Source organism: Ictalurus punctatus, chromosome 1, assembly GCF_001660625.3.
Source record: "Ictalurus punctatus breed USDA103 chromosome 1, Coco_2.0, whole genome shotgun sequence".
Lineage (NCBI taxonomy): Eukaryota > Metazoa > Chordata > Actinopteri > Siluriformes > Ictaluridae > Ictalurus > Ictalurus punctatus.
Window position 1 is genome coordinate 18,308,885 of NC_030416.2, and position 20,350 is coordinate 18,329,234.

Below are 20,350 nucleotides of genomic sequence, written 5' to 3' on the forward strand. Positions count from 1 at the left end.
CATTCAATCCAGTACGGGTCATTTTGACCCCCTTTATGCATTTGTGAAGGTTTTTTTTTGGTCCATGCATTGTAGGGTTAAATATTAAAAATCTAAAAGGTGTGCATCATACCTGACACCTGGTCGAACACTTTACAATTGGTTGTGTGACTGTACATCATTCCATTCAAATGCTATTGAGCTTTAAATAATTGTATATTTTGTGTATGGGCCCATTCTGCAGTGAAATTCATATCTAATTTACATATGATTTAATAGCTCATTTTGATAAATATAAAAAATCTAAGGTGTGCATCATATCTGCATAAGGTGTGCATCATACCTGACACCTAGATGGTCACTTTCCAGTTGGTTATATGACTGTAAGTCATTCCCTTCAAATGCTATTGAGCTTTAAATAATGGCATAATTTGTGTATGAGCCCATTCTGTTGTGAAATACATCGCAATATTTATATATGATTTAATAGCTTATTTTGATAAACATCAAAAATCTAAGATGTGTGCATTATAGCTGACACCTAGATGAACACTTTACAGTTGGTTGTGTGACTGTAAATCATTCCTTTCAAATGCTATTGAGGTTAGAAACGTCTCGTATGTAACTTTAGAGACGGTCCCTTAATTTCCGCATATCTGCGATATCGAACGTCCAACGTCAAACCAACTTTATTCCAGTCAGTAGTAGTAACATCATAGAACTGGTAAGAACATCATTATCATTGCAGGTGAATTGGCGTTTAAAATATATAACTGACTTTAAACTGACCTAATGTATGTCATATTTTATTTTATTTCTTTATTATTAAGAATCTGAAGGGATACATGATCAGGTGACTGTTCCACATTGCAGCCATTAGAGGCGAGGTTCAGAAAAAAACAAAACAAAACAAAAAACTTCATGAAGTTATCCCAAAACACCACGATGCATATTTAGTGACATTTCAGTATCATTTATCTAGTGTCACATTACACATTATATTTCATTGTATTTAAACAATAGACCATGATAGAAATAGGTTCGCTGGCTTTATTGTTTATTAAACTGATACTACTACTACTACTACTACTACTACTAATAATAATAATAATAATAATAATAATAATATATTTTGATATTCTATATTTAATCTATTCTTTACGGGCGCTTTCCTCGTCTTTTCGCTCATGCAAAATGATGTGTTGTGACCGTTGAAAATAGTGTTTTAACCGCATGCTCCGCGGTAACCTGGCAACGAAGGGACGTCTCAATAGTAGGGGTGCATGAACATTACGAAAAAACCCAAAACTAACATTTAAAAAAAAGTTTGTCGAATTTCTAAACATATACAGCTGTAGTATTAGTCTTGTAAACAAGATTAGCATTGAAATATTAAAAACAACAGGGATTTTGAGAAGACCTGTTACTACTACTGCAGTAGATCACCCAGATTCGGAAGTGAATTGGTCCAGCTTTGTTTCCGTTTGACAGCTGTTGCTGCTCGCGCGGTTTATTAAACTGTAGTTTTGATTTAAATGAGTCGTTTTCCCCCCTGCATATCCCTGTGGAAAAGATGCAGAATATTTGAGGTTAATTGTTTTTTCCCGGTCCTATTCATATTACTGACTTTAAAGCAGTTCTGTTATTGAAAGTGAAGTTCTGCTTGCAGTTGGCTAACATTGTAAGTAGTCGTTAGCAAACCTAACTAGCTTGCTAACTTGAGGGGAGTAGATGATAGTTATTTTCTCATGCTTTTGTATATTTGCAACAATATGGGGGAAAAGTAGCTCGACAAATAACTGGTTAGGTAACGAGTGTTTTGCTGTAAATAACAATCTCAAACAAATAAAAAAAATCATATCTAATCATCTCTGCTTTGGAAATCTCAGATGGAAAACTTCATTTTGTATGAAGAAATTGGAAGAGGAAGCAGGTCAGTGGTTTATAAGGGCAGGAGGAAAGGGAGCATACATTTTGTGGCAATTATCTGTAGTAAGAAGTCGAAGAGGCCTGAGCTGACAAACCATGTGAGTAAACTAGAAAATATTCCTGAAAATCACTGAATTAGACCACAATATAAATATTAAGTATTTCTTACAATTTGAATTCATATGTACTGTCATTTACGGCATATAGTAAATCCATTGCTTTCCCCTGGATCTTTGATTTGATGTGTTTAAATGGTACTATAGAGATGGACGTTGTTTTCACTGTATTACCAGGTACGACTTACGTATGATATGAAGCACAATAACGTGGTCTCTTTCTATGAGTGGTATGAGACTAGTAATCATCTCTGGCTGGTGGTGGAGTTATGCACAGGTAAGGGCTTTGAAACATTTATTTGATTACTCACAATATTGATGGTCTGCACTTATATAGTGCTTTTTTCCAAAGCGCTTTACACTGCCCAGCAAACAGGGGACGTCCCCCGGACGTTGAAAACGTCCATTAGGTCTGCATTTAGTCCGGTTTATAAAGTTCGCTGGCGCACATTCCGAGGACGTCAGTGGATATCAAATCATAACACTACTGAATGTGTTCATTTCAGTGAAAGTCCCCTAAGCGTCCTGAATGACCGCTGGATGTCCTGTGAACGTCCCCTTGAAGATCCGTAGGACGTCAAGGGGACCCTATACATCAGGGGTTAGTAATCTTATCCGCAAAGGGCCGGTGTGGGTGCAGGATTTCATTCCAACCAAGCAGGAGGTACACCTGATTCCACCTGTTTAATCAGTTGATCTTGGCTTTCAATAGATTCAGGTATGGTTTCTGATTGGTTGGAATGAAAACCTGCACCCACACCGGCCGTTTCCGGATAAGATTGCCCACCCCTGCATGGACATGGATACATGGACGTTTGGGGGACGTTCCGGGGACCTTTTTTTGTCAGCTGGGTGTGTCTCATTCACCCATTCACATACACTCACACACCAGTGGTAGCAGAGCTGCCATGCAAGGCACTAACTTGGCATCGGGAGCAACTTGGGGTTCTTGCCCAAGGACACTTCGGTATGTGGAGTCATGTGGGCCGGGAATCGAACGGCCAACCCTATGATTAGTGGACAACCCGCTCTACCACCTGAGCTCAGGTGGCTCAGGTGGCATTGATGTTCACTTATTGATGTGCTTAATAGTCTGAACTGCTCTCTTGTTCTGCAAATACTATTTTGTTCTATGTCACCTTTATGTTGTCTTTTTTAAAAATAATTTATTATTGATGTGTAATTGTTGGTCTGTAAACAGATAAAACACTTATTGTTGACATCTGCCTATTGTATATTTGTGTAGGAGGATCACTAAAGGCCGTTATTTCCCAAGATGAATGCTTGTCTGATGATGTTGTGCGAGAATTTGCTATGGACTTACTTAAAGGTCTCAAGTACATCCACGACTCCGGCATAGTGTTGTCTGACTTCAGCCCTACTAAGGTATGTCTCTACGCATCTGACACGATGTTGCATAAAGAGAATTGTATTCGTGTCTGTATAAAATCATACCAGAATATAGAAAGTCCAGTGGCTTGTTTAAATGTTTTTAATATAAGAATGAGTTTGAGTACTCTGAATAAACAAGGGTGTTTGCCTGCAGATTTTACTGGATGGTCCAGGCACTCTGAAGTACTCAAATTTCTGTCTGGCCAAAGCACAAGGAGAGAACCTAGAGTTTTTTGCCCTTGTGACGTCAGAACAGGGAGGAGACAACAAAGAGAGTGCTACGCCTCAAAAAAATATCAAGAACCGAACCCAAGGTTATCAAGGTTACTTAGCACCTAAACATGGAGTATGGTTTCTTTCTTGTTACTGTGCCAAGTAACTCTTTTAACTTTTTGATGGGACATGGCAAGTAGCAATTCATTTTTGTGGTGAAACACGCACACACACCTGTTAAGAAAAAACTTTATTAGCTTACACAGTTCTTTCCTAACAGTTTTGTATGTGAATGGACAGATTATCCTCATAGAGTTTTGATCTGTCTTCCTTCAGGCTCTCTGCTGTACTGCGCTCCAGAGGTGCTGAGAGGAGAGAGCACGAGCATCTCTAGTGATCTGTGGGGACTGGGCTGTGTCCTCTGTGAGATGTTTACAGGTCTTTAATGTTTGAATGACTTTAGTATGAATTGCATTAAGATGTCATCATTTACAGTGAAAGTTTTCTTTCTGTATGATGTAAGAAGAGTCTAGGAAGAAATCATCCCATTGAAAAAAATCCTAATCATTTAAAAAAAAAAAACATTCATTATACATAGTACGACCGAAAAACTGTTTGATTTCTTGTTTCATTCTTCATTTAGGAAAGCCACCGTTCTTCTCAGAGACATTCAGTGATTTGGTTGAGCTCATTTTACATGAAGATCCTCCACCTCTGCTGCAAAAAGGTTTATAAACAGCTGTTGTCAAACTTATAGTAACGGCACTTTAAGATTTGAATTGAAATCTCTAATACACCAATGTGCTTGTTTTTCAAGGTCCCAGCTGTCTACAGTGTAGTCCTGATTTCCAGAGCCTCGTATTGGGTCTGCTGCAGAAAGATCCTTTGAACAGGTTCATCTTAAATATACATGCGTAGCTGCACACACAGTACCCTCCACTAATATTGGCACCCTTGGTAAATATGAGCAAAGAAGGCAGAGAAAAATACTTTATTGTTTAACCTTTTGATCTTTCGTTCCAAAAAATTCACAAAAATTCTCTGCTTTCATGGATATCAAACAACTGCAAACAAAACACAGGTTTTTATATAAAAAAAACTTTGTTGAATATAGGTGTGCAACAATTATTGGCACCCTTTTAGTATTTTCCATAATGCTACCTCTCTGTGTGAGCCAAAACCACCTCTGGTTTTTATTGCCAAAAAGCTCTATTTTGTTTTCATCTGACCGTAGAACCCGATCCCATTTGAAGTTCCAGTAGTGTCTGGCTAACTTCTGCAATTCTCCAGCTGTGATCCTTGGAGATTTTTTGGCCACTCGAACCATCCTCTTCACAGTGCATTGAGACAGTATAGACACACGTCTGTCTCCAGATTGATTCATAATATTTCCAGTTGACTGGAACTTCTTAATTATTGCCCTGATGGTGGAAATGGGCATTTTCAATGCTTGTGCTATTTTCTTATAGACACTTCCCATTTTGTGAAGCTCAACAACCTTTTGCCACACATTACAGCTATATTCCTTTTATCTTACCCATTGTTATGAATTACTAAAGGAATTTGGCCTGTGTTACCTCATATTTATACCCCTGTGAAACAGGAAGTCATGGTTGAACAATTTCCTGTTCCTAGTCACCCAGGTATACTAAATAAAATGTAAAATATCAGTGGAAATATACTTCAAATATATTTTTCTCATATGAATTCATGGGGTGCCAATAATTGTTGCATACCTATATTTAACAAAGATCCATTTTTTTTTTGGATAAACCTGTGTTGTGTTTGCAATTGTTTGATATCCATCAAAGCAGAGTATTGTTTAGATATTTTGGAACAAAATATCAAAAGGTTAAATAATAAAGACCATTTTTCACAGCATTTTTTGCTCATATTTACCAAGGGTGCCAATATTAGTGGAGGGCACTGTATAACACATTTACACTGCTGATGTGGATGTGTGTAGGTGTCCCTTTATTTCTACTGCCTGTTTCCAGATAATATTCATTTTTGCTTTTCAATATCCCTGTGTGCCCTTTTATCTTAGCACAAAGTAAAGACTGCATGGTGGTGTTCTGATTTTCTACCTTTATTTTAGGGATCATAATAAATGAATCAATCAATTTTAGTGCTCTTACTCTGATTAATACAGTAGAGCTTAGAATGGCATTAAATGTGACCTATAGTAAAGTATGTGCCTTTTTCCACACCAGTATTAACAGGTGTGAGCTTTAGAAGAGGACACTTAGCAATATTACTGTCCTATATTCTGTACAGGCTAAACTGGGAACAGTTGTTGCTGCACCCGTTTTGGAAGGGAGCATTTTCAGTGGATTTTTCCTCAAGGGGCGATGCAGATGAAAATACTTCACTTCGCTGCAGGTAATTGTCATTGCTGTCACAGTGTCTTAGAGTGCTTCACCGCTATTTACTTTCATCTTCCTTTAGGGAAATTACTTTCTTTTACTCGCTTTCTTGGTATTCCTAAACACATGTGTCTGTCTCCTATACCAAAGCATTAAAACACATCTTTTATGCTGTAGCTCTAAGTTTTTTTTTGTTTGTTTGTTTGTTTAAATCACCCTGTAATTTTGTGCATTTTACATTTCAGAAGTTTTTACATTGTCAGTTCATAAGAATGAAATAGAGCCTTTATGGTTAATTTCTCTTTGCATATCAAGATGCTCTTTCTTACACATGAAAAGAAGAATCGGGTGCAGGATTAGTCTCTTTGGTGCCCCTACATTAAAAAAAAAACAAACAGATAGTAAACCATACCTTTTCTTGTTGCTGGGGTTGTACTGTCAATTTTGCAACTTTTGTACCTCTAGTATGCTATATGGGTGTGATGGTCAGGTGTCAACAGAATTTGCCGTATATCTTTCACCTAGAAGGCGCGTGTAGGTTACCTTTACAGCTATACTCTAAAAGCTGACTGCAGTCTGTTTATACCGTAAATCATTTTAAAGGTAAAACATATACATGTTTTTCAGGTAAAAGATACAGATTAACAGGTGAAAGAGGCATATTAAAGATACAAAAGATGTACACTAGATGATACCACCACAGTGAAAAGACAACGTGGTAGCTCAGTGGGTAAGACTGATCGGAAGGCTGTGAGTTCAAATCCACTGCTGGGCCCTTGAGCAATGCCCTTAACCCTCACCCGCCCAGTTGTTTAAATGAGATGAATGTAAGTTACTCTGGATAAGGGCGTCTGCCAAATGCCATAAATGTAAATGTAAAAAGTGCAGTATAATACTAATATTTTCTGAGAATTTGCTCAAGGGCCAAACTGTGGCATTGGTCCCCAATGACGTGCTTAATCCTGTTAAACCCGACCCATCCTGATAACAGTTCACACTCTTCTGTTCACCTGAGCAGGGTTTTATTTCTAGCCCTACTGTCTGAATGGAACCATAACCATGATGTCTCAAAGAACCGTTACACACGTATCTAGACATTATAAATAAATAAAAACTAATGACCCCAAAAAGTCATTAGGACATCTTAGTATGCCAGCAAGGTGTAGTACAGAATGCCTCTTAGACCTGTGGTCAATCAGTTAGGGGACAAATGGTCAGCAGTGTCTACATTTCATGCACAGTGCATTTACAGTATATCCTGTCCTGAGTTCTGCACAGTAGTCCTCTGTAACCCCCTGTGAGCCCTGTAGTGTATGAGTACTACAGCTGCTGTTGGTGTGTTGGAAGATGGAATTAGTTGATTATAAGAAGTAAGGAAGAACTGATACTGTTATAGTTTTATAGTTATTTTAGTTTCCATAGACCATGGCACTACTGTAAATGATTTAAAATGAAATTTATTTACACTTTACAGAGTGGGGATGTATTGCTATGAAATCAATGTGCAGTACTAATCCTCTAGATTTGTAGTGTGGGGCTAGATTTATTCAGCAGAGTAGGTCAAGACACAGATTGTTGTTATCTAGCACAACAGAATTCTGTTATTTCTATTAGTTCATAATTCTGTTGTGATGGCAAACCTATGCTCTTTCTTACACATGAAAAGAAGAATCGGGTGTGGAGTCAGTCTCTTTGGTTATTGCAAAAATAACCATTTCTTTTAATTGGATTCACTAGAATTTTTCCCATTTTGTTCAAATGGAAGACAGATGAATTGAAATTGTGTGTGTGTGTGTGTGTGTGTGTGTGTGTGTGTGTGTGTGTGTGTGTGTGTGTGTGTGTGTGTGTGTGATTTTCAGTATACAATTGGAGTCAGGTCTTTCCGCAACAGCAGCCGAGGCCCAGACATTTTCCACTGGTCACAGTAATCTATACCTCTGCAAGTCCTTCACATTAGGTAAATGCAAGCTACTCAACTTCCATGATATAAATGCCAGCATTGCGAGCGTGTGTGTATACATGTTCATGCTGTATGTACTGTATATGCATGCACAGTGGAAGGAAATATCCAAAGTATTTTATTTATAAATGAACGTGTGTTTAAAATGGTAACACACACACCGTGTCTGAATGCAGTTATATGGGCGCTGTCCTGAACACACATCTGCTGTGCTACTTGTTTCTAAGGGGATTTCAAAATATCGCCTTGCTGTACATGAATGCTTGCACGTATTCACACACTCATGGATTATACTGCAGATGTTGCAACAGAGGAGGAATGAGATTATGGGATTTTGTATGAATGATGTACTATGGACACAATGCAGCACTACAGCATGATGAACACTGAAAATTCATCCCTACTCCAGATTAGTTAGGAGTTAAGGCTGATGGTGGAGCATGAGTGCAAGTTTGTCATTATGGAAATAGTCAGTAGACTGTTTGTAAAGAACTGGTACTTGATTTGGAAGCAATGTAATATTGTAATTATTCATAAAAATGAGTAAAAATTAATGTGTAAAAAGAATCACGTACAGTAAGTGATATTTTGAGCTCACTCGTACAGAGTAATTCAATTGTTCAAGTCTTTGTTTTTTTCAAACGCAATTTAAAAAATGGTCTCAAAATTATCAGCATGATTTGGGCTCAAATATCCTAGCACTTCGGGCAGAATTCATGATGCCATTAGTCTTCACAATATTCCTTATGCGTGTTAATGATTTTGCCACAAATTTTTGAGAGCGCATACTATTATTTGAAAACGTATTTCTAATGAGAATAATTTTTTTCAGATAAATAGATAAGATAAATAGTAACTTCTATTGTTTGAGTAGAAAATTTTAATTATTGTTAGTAATGCTGTTTTTATTTTCTATAATCATTTTTGCTCATTTCTATGAAGGGTCCTAATGTGAAAGAGTCCATTTTTTAAAATGTATTTATTTATTTGTATGTCTGCCTATTATTCATTTATTTTTATTTGCTTGGTTATTTTTTCATGTTTTGTTGCTTTACATGAATTTGGCTTTATTTTTCATATCGTAGACAATGTGACTGAGTTTAGACCTAAATCTGCATTGGACACAGATGCCAAAGAGTCCATTTTCCTTCTCAGGTATGTATGTTTACGTGGACTCATTTTATACTGAGGCTCATAATTATCAGAGTTTACTAGAATGGCAAATATCAATGCAGATAAAATCTTCTAATGTGGCTTCCTACTGATTATTTTCCTAATGAATAGCTATCTTTCAGATTCATAGAATATTGATTAAACATGCTTTCACGTTAAAAAAAAAAAAAAAATCACATTTTTATTGTGCATGTTATGACAGTTCACGTCCAACTCCAAGAATGAGCAGCGTTGCCAAAGAGATCGAGAACAGAGAAATCAAGACCCAAGTGAGATAAGAAACACACAGCACACAACATTAAATTAGTTGTCTATGTATTTAGAATTCTCTGCCGGATATTTGTCTTATCATGGTACCACAACTCCATCTAGTGGCTAATTAAGGAATATGTGTATGCTCTATACAGTGTGTGTACAAGGAAAAACTAAATCTATACCCCCAGGCCAAGGACACTAATATATATCTGACTTGTGTTTTTTCAGTACACAATATAGTTCCCTGAATTTGGTGTGTTGTGTATCTCAGGATAGCAGTGCATTGGAAGATTTGCAGACTGATGCAGGTGCCTGTATTAAAGAGCTCTTGTACACAGAATCAGATCTGACTGTGACGCCTCTTATGGACAACCCAAAGGTGAGTACAAAGCTTAAAGCTGTGAGGGGCTTTAAAATCTCAACGATTAGAAAAGCAGAACTCCAGCTATTTGTCGTATTTTCTCAGATTCTGAAAAGTGCTCCTGTCCGATTTGACTCCAAAATACTGTGTGTTTCAGCATATTCAGGTAAACTTTGCTGCTGTCATTTTTGCTGAACATTTGCATTTGAGTTCCTAGTAAATCTTATAGGTGACTCTACAACTCCTTCTTTTTTTCTTCTTTTTTTTAAAGAACATTTCTGTGCAGTCCAACAGTGAGGTGCTAATGACTAACCGTCTGTCCTTTGTTCCTTCTCCCTCTGTGTTTGTAGTTGAGCGTTTGGCATGTATGAGCTCAGGTGAATGGTCTGCATTCCTGCAGCAGGTATGTTCTGTTCTGGAGTCGGTGGAAAGGGCTGGATCTGGAGCTACAACACCACCACGTGCAAAACTCAACCTACTCTGCTATCTGTGCTGTGTTTGTGGCCACAGAGACACAGCCACTCGCTTTATACATTCCCAGCTGGTAAGCACTGTTCGAGTCCATATCGCCCACATTTATTTATTTATTTATTTATTTATTTATTTATTTATTTATTTATTTAACCCAAAGTCTCTTATAATTGAGACAGAATTCAGTTAGTGTCTAACTGTTAAAACAAGTGCCATTCATGGAGATTGGTGTAAAACACACAGGAGTGCAACAAGCTACAGTCATACAGCACACTATATCTCGATGCATACAATATCAATACACATGAATAATAATAGAATAATTAGTAACCCTGAAGAACTCAGGCAAGTCATATAACAGTACGTGTATTTATTATGAGTGTAATGATGCATGACATTCAAATTCGATACAATGCAGTGGTATCACGAGACAGTACATTTTGAATAAAGCAAAAATAAACATTGTATGAATATGTGCTAGTGCTCATTTCCTTAATGAAAACTATGATGAAAAATGTTTGTTGACGACTTTGTTTTTCCATGACTAAGACGAGATGATGCCTGAGAACGTAATTAAACACTAAATTGTGACTGTATCAACATGCAATATTGTTGATTTAGAATTCAAAGATTTTAAAAAATGAAAATGTAGTTTAAAGAAATATATAAACTTTGCCAAAGTCTCACTTTATATTCATTGACATAAAAGATGAGATAAATTTGTATAGATTTTTTTTATAGTTTGTTTTTGTTTTTTTCCTTCCAAAATTACAATCCAAATATCCTGTTTATTGGATGGCATGCGCGGCAGTTTCCTTCCTGTGCAGCACTTCAGGACTAAGCAAGCACAGTGGGGAGTACATTCAAAACGTTCATTTTGTCTAGACTAGATTGACTGAAATGTTGATCAATAATAATCTTATGGCTAAAAATGTCTACAGTATTCAGTGACTGAACTGGCAACAGTTTTCACTGGCTAAAACTAAACTACTTTTTTTGTTGTTTTGTTTTTTTGACTAAGATAAGACTCAAATGCCCAAACTTTTATCAAGTTATAGTTTTAGATTAAAGAAACAGTACAAAAATGTCTATGTATGATAAAAGCCATCAAGGAGATTTGAAACATGACTAATACTAAATTAAACAATAGCTGACAAAATTAACACTAATATATACCTTAGATTTCCATTTTTAATTAAATAAATCTAGAGATGACACCAATTTGATGTTTACGATTGGTATTAAGGCAGATACCTGCAAAAAATGATGGCTTGGATATTGGAGAAAAAAGAGCGAATTTGATGCGATCCTATAACAAATGGAAAAGATTGGGATTGGATTAGGGGGAAAAATTTGGAACTGGAAAAGTTTATATATAAACAGACATGATGGAATTTTTTGTTATGACTGACTTTATGACTGTATGACTTGCATTTATCCTTAATTCTTCCTCTTCTTTTCTTCTTCTTCTGCTTCTTCTTATTATTACAAAGCTGCTGTGTATGTTTTCCTGTGGGTTTTTTTGGTTTGTTTTTGTTTTTTAAAGTGAAGTGCTTCAGTAAAAAAAAAAGTTAAATCCTTATAGTTTTTAAAGAGAAAAAAATTGGATGATGATCAATATTTGCTTTAATTATTGCTGTCTGAGAAGAAAAGTGGAATTGTGCCATCTCTAATTAAAACATTATAACAGTATAATCATGAAAACTTAACGACGGGGTCTGTGTGACCCATTCAGACTCTTAGCAGAATATAACCAAACAAAAGCTGTACATTAAAATGGAACAAAATTAACCAAAGCTAGTTTTCACTGATGTGACTCTAAATGTCATTGAACGTACAGGGCTTTTCTTATTCTGCTGTTAGATTGTTGTGCTGCCTGTCAAAGTTATGCAGCTCTCTGTTGCCCTAGATGTGCTTCTGAATCCTGCATTCTCCACTAGTGAATATGAACTTCCTGATCATTATGGTGTTTGAATCAGTGAGGAACAGCTGCCTGAATGCAGTAGTGTGTGTGTGTGTGTGTGTGTGTGTGTGTGTGTGTCCTATTAGCTGAATGTTTGCAGTTTTAATGCTGATATATTATACACATATTTGGTGAATTTGGCACACTGTAATATTTTGGTCCACCTCTTGGTGTGTTTCTGCCACATAACTTGCTGGTAAGCTGAATTGCTTCCATATACCAAATCTCAAAGATCTGGGGAAATCCTGTAGCTCCTGCTTGCTAACTGTAGCCATTGCTATGTTTCTGTTTGTTTTAGCTATTTGCTAGTATGGTAATATGTTAGCATCGGCTCTTGAAAACACTGCGATTAGGATAAGCATTTTTTAAAAAACCCCTGTAGCCTCTCCCGATTCGTGATAAAGGACAAGACTTTTTCAGAGGGCTTGATGAAGTTTAAAAGGTTTATTACACCTCACTAAATATTAGCCATGTTTTATGTCTAGTAGTGTACTTTTTTATGCAGCCTATTGAATGTATTTTTCATTCATATATGCATGAAATCAATAGCCTTGTATCGAGTAAAAGAATATGCTGCACCATATATCTTTACAGCCCCATTATATATATTTGTAAAGGGGTTTCAGCATCATTTTCAGGACTGTGGTCGAGGTTTGTGTCGAAAGCACAAGTTGAAAGAGTCTGATTTCTACCATGCGTGGAAGTATCCTTAGGCATTGTTTACTCATGAATTGTAGTTATCAGGATAGAAAGGTTAAACTACCTTTTTATTAGCTAGGTCAATATGGCCACAAGCAAGTCTTACAAGCCTCTTACATTAAACACTGATCTGTGTGCATTAGTCAGCTTGTAGCTATAGTATTAATCAATAGTACTCCCATCACTGGGATATTTACTGCTGTTGAGTGGACAACAAATCCATGTAGTCTGGTTACACTAGGCCAATTCTAATAAGCTTGGACTTGAGCTAGGATGCTAATGACTAAGCTACATTGCATTTCTGAAAATCTGATCATCAGCAAATTTACACAGAAATGGTTTATGTGATGCAGTTTTTTTTTTTTTTGCTGAAAGTAGGCACTGAATGTACACTATATGGCCAAATGTTTATGGACACATGCCCATCACAACCATGTGTAGGCCTTCCCTAAACTGTTGCCACAAAGTTCGAAGCACACAGTTGTATACATCTTTTTGTGCTGTAGCCTTGCAACGTCTCTTCACTGGGACTAAAGGGCTCAAACCTCTTCCAGCATGACATTGTCCCAGTACACAAAGCAAAGTCCATGATGGTGTGCCAAGGTTGCAGGTGGCCTCGAGAGCCCTGACCTTAACCCCACTGAACACCTTTGGGTTAAACTGGAATGCTGACTGAACCCCAGGTCTCCTCTCCTGACATCAGAGCCTGACCTCACTAAAGTTCTTGTGGCTGAAGGAACACAGATCCCCATAGCCACACTCCAAAAACTAGTGGGAAGACTTCAGAGAAGAGTGGACGTTATTATAACGGCTAAGATGGACTGATCTGGAATGGGATTAAAAAAAAAACACATACAAGTGTTATGGTCAGGTGTCCATAACCTTTTGCCCATATATTATAATTCATAAAACCAAGATTTTGAGGGTTTCAAAAGTTCTTTAGGTCAAGAGACTGGCACTATGTGGTCTGTGGAGGATAACTGGTCATCCGTTATAGCCCCGAGGTTACTAAATGGTAGTGGCCAAGCTTGATGGTGATGCGTTGTGGTGCTTGAAGGTTTTTGCTTTGATGTCAAAAGCCTGTGTTTTTGATTGACATAAGATGTCACTGGAGATTTGGATTGCTCATCCAGATTGAGATGTCTGAGACTCACTGAAAGTTGCTGGAAACCGAAGTGTCCTCAGGGGGTGATGGGTATGGATGAGTGTCATCAATTATAGCATCATACCTCCTATATTGATTGCAAATGCTACTAAAGAGTGCTGTCCGAGTGATGGGATATTCAGATATAGTCTACAGTCCCTTTGGCACGTTATACTGTACAAGGCCTTAAGCATGTTTGACTGCTGTTGAACCAAATCTATGAAGGAGGGTAGATTTACAGATTAGCAGAACTAGCATACTTAGTAGTGTCGGGTGTGTATTAAAATGGACTACAATTAAAAAAAACTACTCCGACCGAAGGTGTGGTATGTCTTCATGTGTCTAGTGTTCTAGGAAGTAGAACAATAGTCTGTTAGTTGCCTGTTGCTTGTTTTTTTCCTTTAACACTGAAAATAAGCTTCCTTTTCACACGCTTTGGGAATACCACAGTCATCACTGTAAAGGTTTCACTTATGTAGTAGTCTTTGACCAGGGTTAGTTACTTAAAAGTGTAATCTAATCTGATTCCTTTTGGACTACTGCTGATCTAACTGCTTTACTTGGTTTTATATACTTTTGTGTAACATAATGATGTACTATTGTAATATGAATACAAGAGAAATAGAGGAACATTTATAACTCTATTTCCAAAACCATAAATTGCCTCTTAATACCCATCAATAAAAGCTATGACTATGAGGTAGTTTGGTAAGCAGATTATGCAATATATAACAAGGTGTGTTGGAAGAAAAATGGTCATTCAGGTTGGTAACTTGTCATTAAATCAATGAAGGCATTCTGTCTCTGGCCACCAGGTGGCCACCTACAACAGCATGGGGCCATACGTAACTGTTTGCCTCCTATTTTACTCAGACTGAAAGCTAAGAACACATAAATCACAATTAAAACAACATAATGGCTTCACAAATTGATTACAGTACATTAGATTTAAAGCTAACCTCTCTCTATCTCTTTCTCTCCCTCTCTCTTTGTTTCCCTCTCAGTTTCCGGTGTTGATCCAGCAGCTGCGGCAGGCCCCTAACTGGGATATGTGAGTATGATGCCGTGCAAGCAGCAATTGCCATTGATTTATCATTTCTATCAAACAATTAAGTTTGTGCTGCATATTGGTTTTGCGGTACTACATTTTTTTGACCAGTTTAGAAGTAAAGTGGAATTTGTTGTACAATGTTGGATGTTACCAGTCTTGTGACACACTAGCCATGTCATAAATTAGTCCCTTTCTATCATGCTGTCTGTAACCAAGCAACGGCTTTGCATCTTGCATAAAATATTCAGCGTTTCATTATGTATAGCTCAACAGTAGCTGTAGAAGGGAGCTGTGGTGTGGTCATATAGGGGTGTTATTTCCCCCCACATATGATAAGATCTGTTTGGGGTTTTTTTTTTTTTAGAAACTTGCATTACTTTGGGATTATGAAGCATTGTCATAAAAATAATGATATGCTCATGTATTGTTCATGTTTCACAAATAATCATATATTTTTATATATAGAATTATGTATTTAGTATCTCTCCTAGTACACACTTTGTGTATCCATGTAACATGATCACATTTCTAAAGCTGACTATGGATTTCATAATGTATTATTTTATTAATAGAAAACATTGTGTGTTTCCTTCAGTAAGACCAAAGTGATGAGAATCATCGGTCTGTTGGCATGCCATAGCACAGAGCTCAGAGAGGATGTTCCTGTCATAGAAGTGAGTTGGTTTCATTGTACACGTATTTCTGTTTCAGCCACTACATACAAGTGTTCAGCCTTGATACTGGATTGCCTTTCTGCTTACAGCTTCATTTTCTTATTTGAACATTTAAAAAAAAAAAACAATAATTATTCCACACGGCACATACACAGCTTTAAACTGCATCCCAGGCATTTCCTTGTTGCCCAAGAAGTGCTCTGTTGGATAATTTTAATGTACTGGGTGGTAGGTGATGTTTTTTTTAAACACGTGCAGCTGAACTGCTATTTCTGTTTGACGTACAACATCCCCTATCCCACATGTACTATATTAGAACAAGACAATATTTGCACAAATTTATGACAAGAAATTGGTTAGCAAATTAAAATTATATAATATGGTGCATGTGATAACGTATTAGTACTGTATGTTAGGTTGGGCATAATGAATTAAATAAATAAGTCTCTGAATGGGGGAATTGCAGTATCTAGCTTAACTAGGTACCTCCCTAATATAATAATAAAGTATAATTGAGTAAGGTGTGCTAATTTTGGTTTTGGATTTATTTATTTTTTTTTTGGGAAATGAAATTGGGTTAATTACATGTCTGACTTGTATATGGTAGCCTCGGAGCAAGATTATTATACATGTTCGTTGTGATTCTTTTCCACGCTGATGCCAGGTCACATGTGCTCGGCTCCCCGTGGTGAAGTGGAAGAAATACCAGCAGGTGTCACTGTAGCATCTCTTTAGCATGTTTCTCCAAAACCCTATACTCCAAAGCACATTAGGAGGGAAAAAAATAAGTTATTTTTTTTTATAGCTATGAACCTAGAGCACATAAAAATCTGATGAATTGATACGGAACGTGAAATTACTATGGCGCAGACTTTCCCAGAGTGTACAGAGGACATGCCTCCTGTCCAGACATGCTTACAAAAATGTTAACACACCATCAAAGGGTTTGCAAACCTGCATTGAGGTTTATGATTTCAAAAACACTGCTCTAATTGATGTCAAATAGGACGGCTTCAGTGTTAATCCTGAGTTCATATGGGTTTAACTTGGGTTCCTGTACCGACATGCTAGCCTTTTTGTTCCTGAACAGTTCCTGCATGGGGACTGCGCCACAAAATGGCCGGCACAAACATTCTAGCAAGGCTTAGGATTTGGGAGCGAGCAGCAGACAGACACTCACACATTTTAACTCTCTCTTTGCTCTTACCAACACTGACTCTGACCACCCGCCATTTTAGGCACAACGAGCTGGTGCTGAGAAGCTAGAGATGCGTGCAGCGTCTCTACAGGGGTCCAGCGTCAGAGCGGACTGCTTCTGTCATGGCCATTTTTGTCGCTGGGTTTCTCTTTGTTCACAGTGAGAACGCGGCACCAGTTTCGGATGTTTCCTTGTACATTCTCCAGGTCGTTGTGGTTTGGCAGAAGCTATTCTGAGAACCGTTTTAGGGACTGTGTTCAAGTGTATGATTGGGAGATGGTAGAAATAATTAGGGTGTCGGGTGTGGTTCTCCACTCTAATGTAAGTGGATTCTAATGTTCTGTCTGTCATTGAAGATTTGTGTTAACTGAACCTTGGTCAGAAGCAACAGCTGAAAGAAACTTTGCTTTAGGTTGTTGTCATGGCAATGATAAACGCCTCTATAAATAGACATCATACTGGCTGCATTGTGTTGAGAGGAAATTACAGAATCATGAGTATAAGATTGTTTTATTGCCTATTAGTTTTACTTTCTGCATCTCTTTCTATCAACGGTGTATGGTACAATTGTCTCTGAAATGTTTTCCACGAATATTTAAGTACTAGTATAATGAAGTGGTAAATGAAACACATTTCCTGGTGAATACAGCCCTCAGTAGTGCTACTAACTAAATTCTAACTAAATTCTCGTCACCTCTTATGTTAGGTGCATTGCATTAACCTTCCCATCTCCGTTAGCTTCAGCAATGGTTACAGGAGTCAAGTCAGTGTTACAGTCGTGTGTGTGTGTGTTTTCAGAATACAGAGTATATGAAAACAGTGAAATTCTGGTGCTACTGTAGGGTGCCCCTACAATCGAACCACAAGTGTATGACATAATGACATGTGGAGACAACATACTGTATAAGACAACAACATACGGAGACAATTTGCACATACTGTACAGTGGGGTCCAAAATCTGAGACCATATTAAAAAACTAGTTTTTACATTTTTTTTTTTTTTAAATTTACAATTGGATATAAACAGAAGCTTTTAAAATTTTGAACATTTTAAAACCGAGAAAGGAAACATATAATACCTTCAGTATTCAACATTCTGCATGATTTTTAGGTCACTATTTAAATAGTAAATTGAAGTAAGTAAGTCGACTCTTTTGTACAAAAGGTCAGATTTTACTCGAGGCTTATCCCTTAAATTTAGCACGTTTTCAGACAACAATCCAATAGATTTGATCTAACATGGCTCATCAGGTTTTACACAAACAAGTACACACTGTCATTATGAAATAATAAGCATACCAAATACTTAGAAATTCTAACATTCACATAAATATTTCTAAGATAGGTTTTTATTCAAGCTATTCTTGATAATATAATTAGTAATGAAACGTTTTGTATTAAATTTGAATGCAAAATAGAAGTAGTTTCATGCTTGTGGTCTTTGGAGCCTGCTGTTTGGGGTGGAGGGGGGTGGGGAGTATTGCACCTGTTTCAGACATGTAATTTGAATAGTGCTCTATTATGTAGTGATATAGAACATCCAGTGTAGTGCAAGTGGAGGTACAAAGTATATGGATGGTTGTATACATCACAAAACAGTGCAAAAAGGTGCATTAAGTGCTATGTAGGTAATTTTTATGTTGCTCGCTTATTTAGAATGAGGCTCAGGATTCAGCCTAAAAATCTATAATTTGTTAATGTGTGAAGGCTTTGCATTTTTACAGCCACTGCTGCCTGAGGGAGTAAATATTTTGTTTTTAAGGTCTGTGCTATTGACGAGTAATCTGCAACCATCAAGGTTACAATGGTATTGAATTGAGAGTAGCTGGAGAAAGCAGAACAACTCAACTATCCTCATCACAGTGACCTTCAAAAACAGTTTTTTAGCTATTCCATATTTGTTCATATCTTGCACTGGCTCAAATTCACATATTAGTGATATACAAGTAGGTGTAACTGTTCATCCTTATTCACATGCCAGCTTCAGTTTTGTTTATGAACAAGACTTTAAATCTTGACATCTTAAATCTGCATAGCTTTATAATTCTACACCCACACAAACATGCAAATATTCTTCTGATTGCACTTCAGATGTGTCCCCTGAACCCCTACTCCCCCCAAAAAAATACTGTGCATGTCAACACAACAGAAAGATATAATGCTCATCTACTGTAGTTATAAAGAGAGCACAGATACTGTTCAGCATTAATCTGGAATCAGGATAAAGGCTGGTTTATATTTCTATGATGATGCACATAAACATATTTACATGAAGACACAGAGAAGGGGTTTGTGGGTAAATGTAGCTCACAGAGGAGCTGACATGCACACATCTGAAATTTCAACTATGCGTCAAGTGTCAGTGCGGCTGCGTGCCAAGTAAATGCTGATTTATTTGAGTAGGGAAATATATGCCGTAGCACTGGGGTTGGAACTGGATCCAAACCATTACTAGTGCAAAATAACCTTTGGCGAACTGTGGGTATAGATGAAGAGATGTGCATTAAAATGGCAAGCAATGCTAGACGAGTGTCATTTTGCCACAAATTATCCTAAATTCAAAATTCTTCCTTAACATACCCAACATTATGCGTCTTTGATTTAGTAATCTCAATTTGAGATTTTTTTGTTTATTTAATTTATTGGTTAATTTTGTTGTTCATTTTAACATAGCCTAGCCTTCTTCAGCCTGCACCCACTGTGCTCTTTAAACTGTGTGTAACATACAATCATCAACTTGTGTCTTTCATAGCTAAGGCTCATCAAATCCAGTTGCCAACATCTGGTCTGTGCAAAGTCATTACAGACATGGTAGGATGGAGACTCTATTAGCATAGCACCCTGCTGTGATGGCCGCGAGAGAGAGCACAAGCGAGAGAGGGAGGGTAATTTTCATGTAAAGTGGGGCTGTAGGCAAGTTAGCATCTGTTATTTGCAGGAATATTTTTTTGAAATGGCAAAATATATTCCCATATCGATCTCACAAGCTATTAGTTTGGAGAAATTTAGTTTCATGGAACGTGCAAGTTAGATCAGCGAGTTAGTTACTATACTGAGCGTTCTGTTTTATACTCGTCTGTTTACTCCACAGGCAGTGGCTATATTCACCGAGCTTATGCGTGAGAACTTCAGGAACAGCAAGCTGAAGCAGTGCCTTCTGCCACCACTAGGAGAGCTCCTGTACCTCATTGGTACTCAGGTAAAAGTAATGAGAAATGGTGTGTGAGTCTGTTGTGGTAATTTGCACAGGTGGGTATTCAGGCTTAAGTCCTTACATCCAAAACCCTGATAATACCTCTTCAGTCATGCATACTCATGTTTACTCATTTCTAGAGATGGCACAACACCATTTCCCCTCATACCAATAAAGAAACCTAGAGTAATGGCTGTTTATTGATCTGTTAA

The 20,350-nt window shown here is 37.3% G+C and overlaps 1 protein-coding gene across 8 annotated transcripts in view; it reads left to right on the forward strand.

Annotated features, from left to right (window-relative positions):
• The window catches only part of ulk4 (unc-51 like kinase 4), a 117,003-nt gene that overhangs the window by 3,462 nt on the left and 93,191 nt on the right, over window positions 1-20,350 (forward strand). For 2 of the 8 annotated variants that reach the window (XM_017474031.3, XM_017474060.3), the window contains exons 1-18: window positions 1,434-1,568; window positions 1,869-2,006; window positions 2,202-2,301; window positions 3,271-3,410; window positions 3,571-3,739; window positions 3,966-4,067; window positions 4,273-4,356; window positions 4,447-4,522; window positions 5,907-6,011; window positions 7,855-7,952; window positions 9,041-9,110; window positions 9,331-9,397; window positions 9,655-9,762; window positions 9,850-9,910; window positions 10,095-10,288; window positions 15,026-15,072; window positions 15,668-15,746; window positions 20,037-20,144. In XM_017474031.3, the coding sequence (XP_017329520.1) occupies window positions 1,515-1,568; window positions 1,869-2,006; window positions 2,202-2,301; window positions 3,271-3,410; window positions 3,571-3,739; window positions 3,966-4,067; window positions 4,273-4,356; window positions 4,447-4,522; window positions 5,907-6,011; window positions 7,855-7,952; window positions 9,041-9,110; window positions 9,331-9,397; window positions 9,655-9,762; window positions 9,850-9,910; window positions 10,095-10,288; window positions 15,026-15,072; window positions 15,668-15,746; window positions 20,037-20,144 (1,800 nt within the window). In that variant the 5' untranslated portion in view covers window positions 1,434-1,514. Of the gene's footprint in view, window positions 1-649; window positions 728-1,433; window positions 1,661-1,868; window positions 2,007-2,201; window positions 2,302-3,270; window positions 3,411-3,570; window positions 3,740-3,965; window positions 4,068-4,272; window positions 4,357-4,446; window positions 4,523-5,906; window positions 6,012-7,854; window positions 7,953-9,040; window positions 9,111-9,330; window positions 9,398-9,654; window positions 9,763-9,849; window positions 9,911-10,094; window positions 10,289-15,025; window positions 15,073-15,667; window positions 15,747-20,036; window positions 20,145-20,350 lie in introns of those variants that run through there. The other 6 variants (XM_053682245.1, XM_053682249.1, XM_053682258.1 and 3 more) reach the window with 5 other exon arrangements.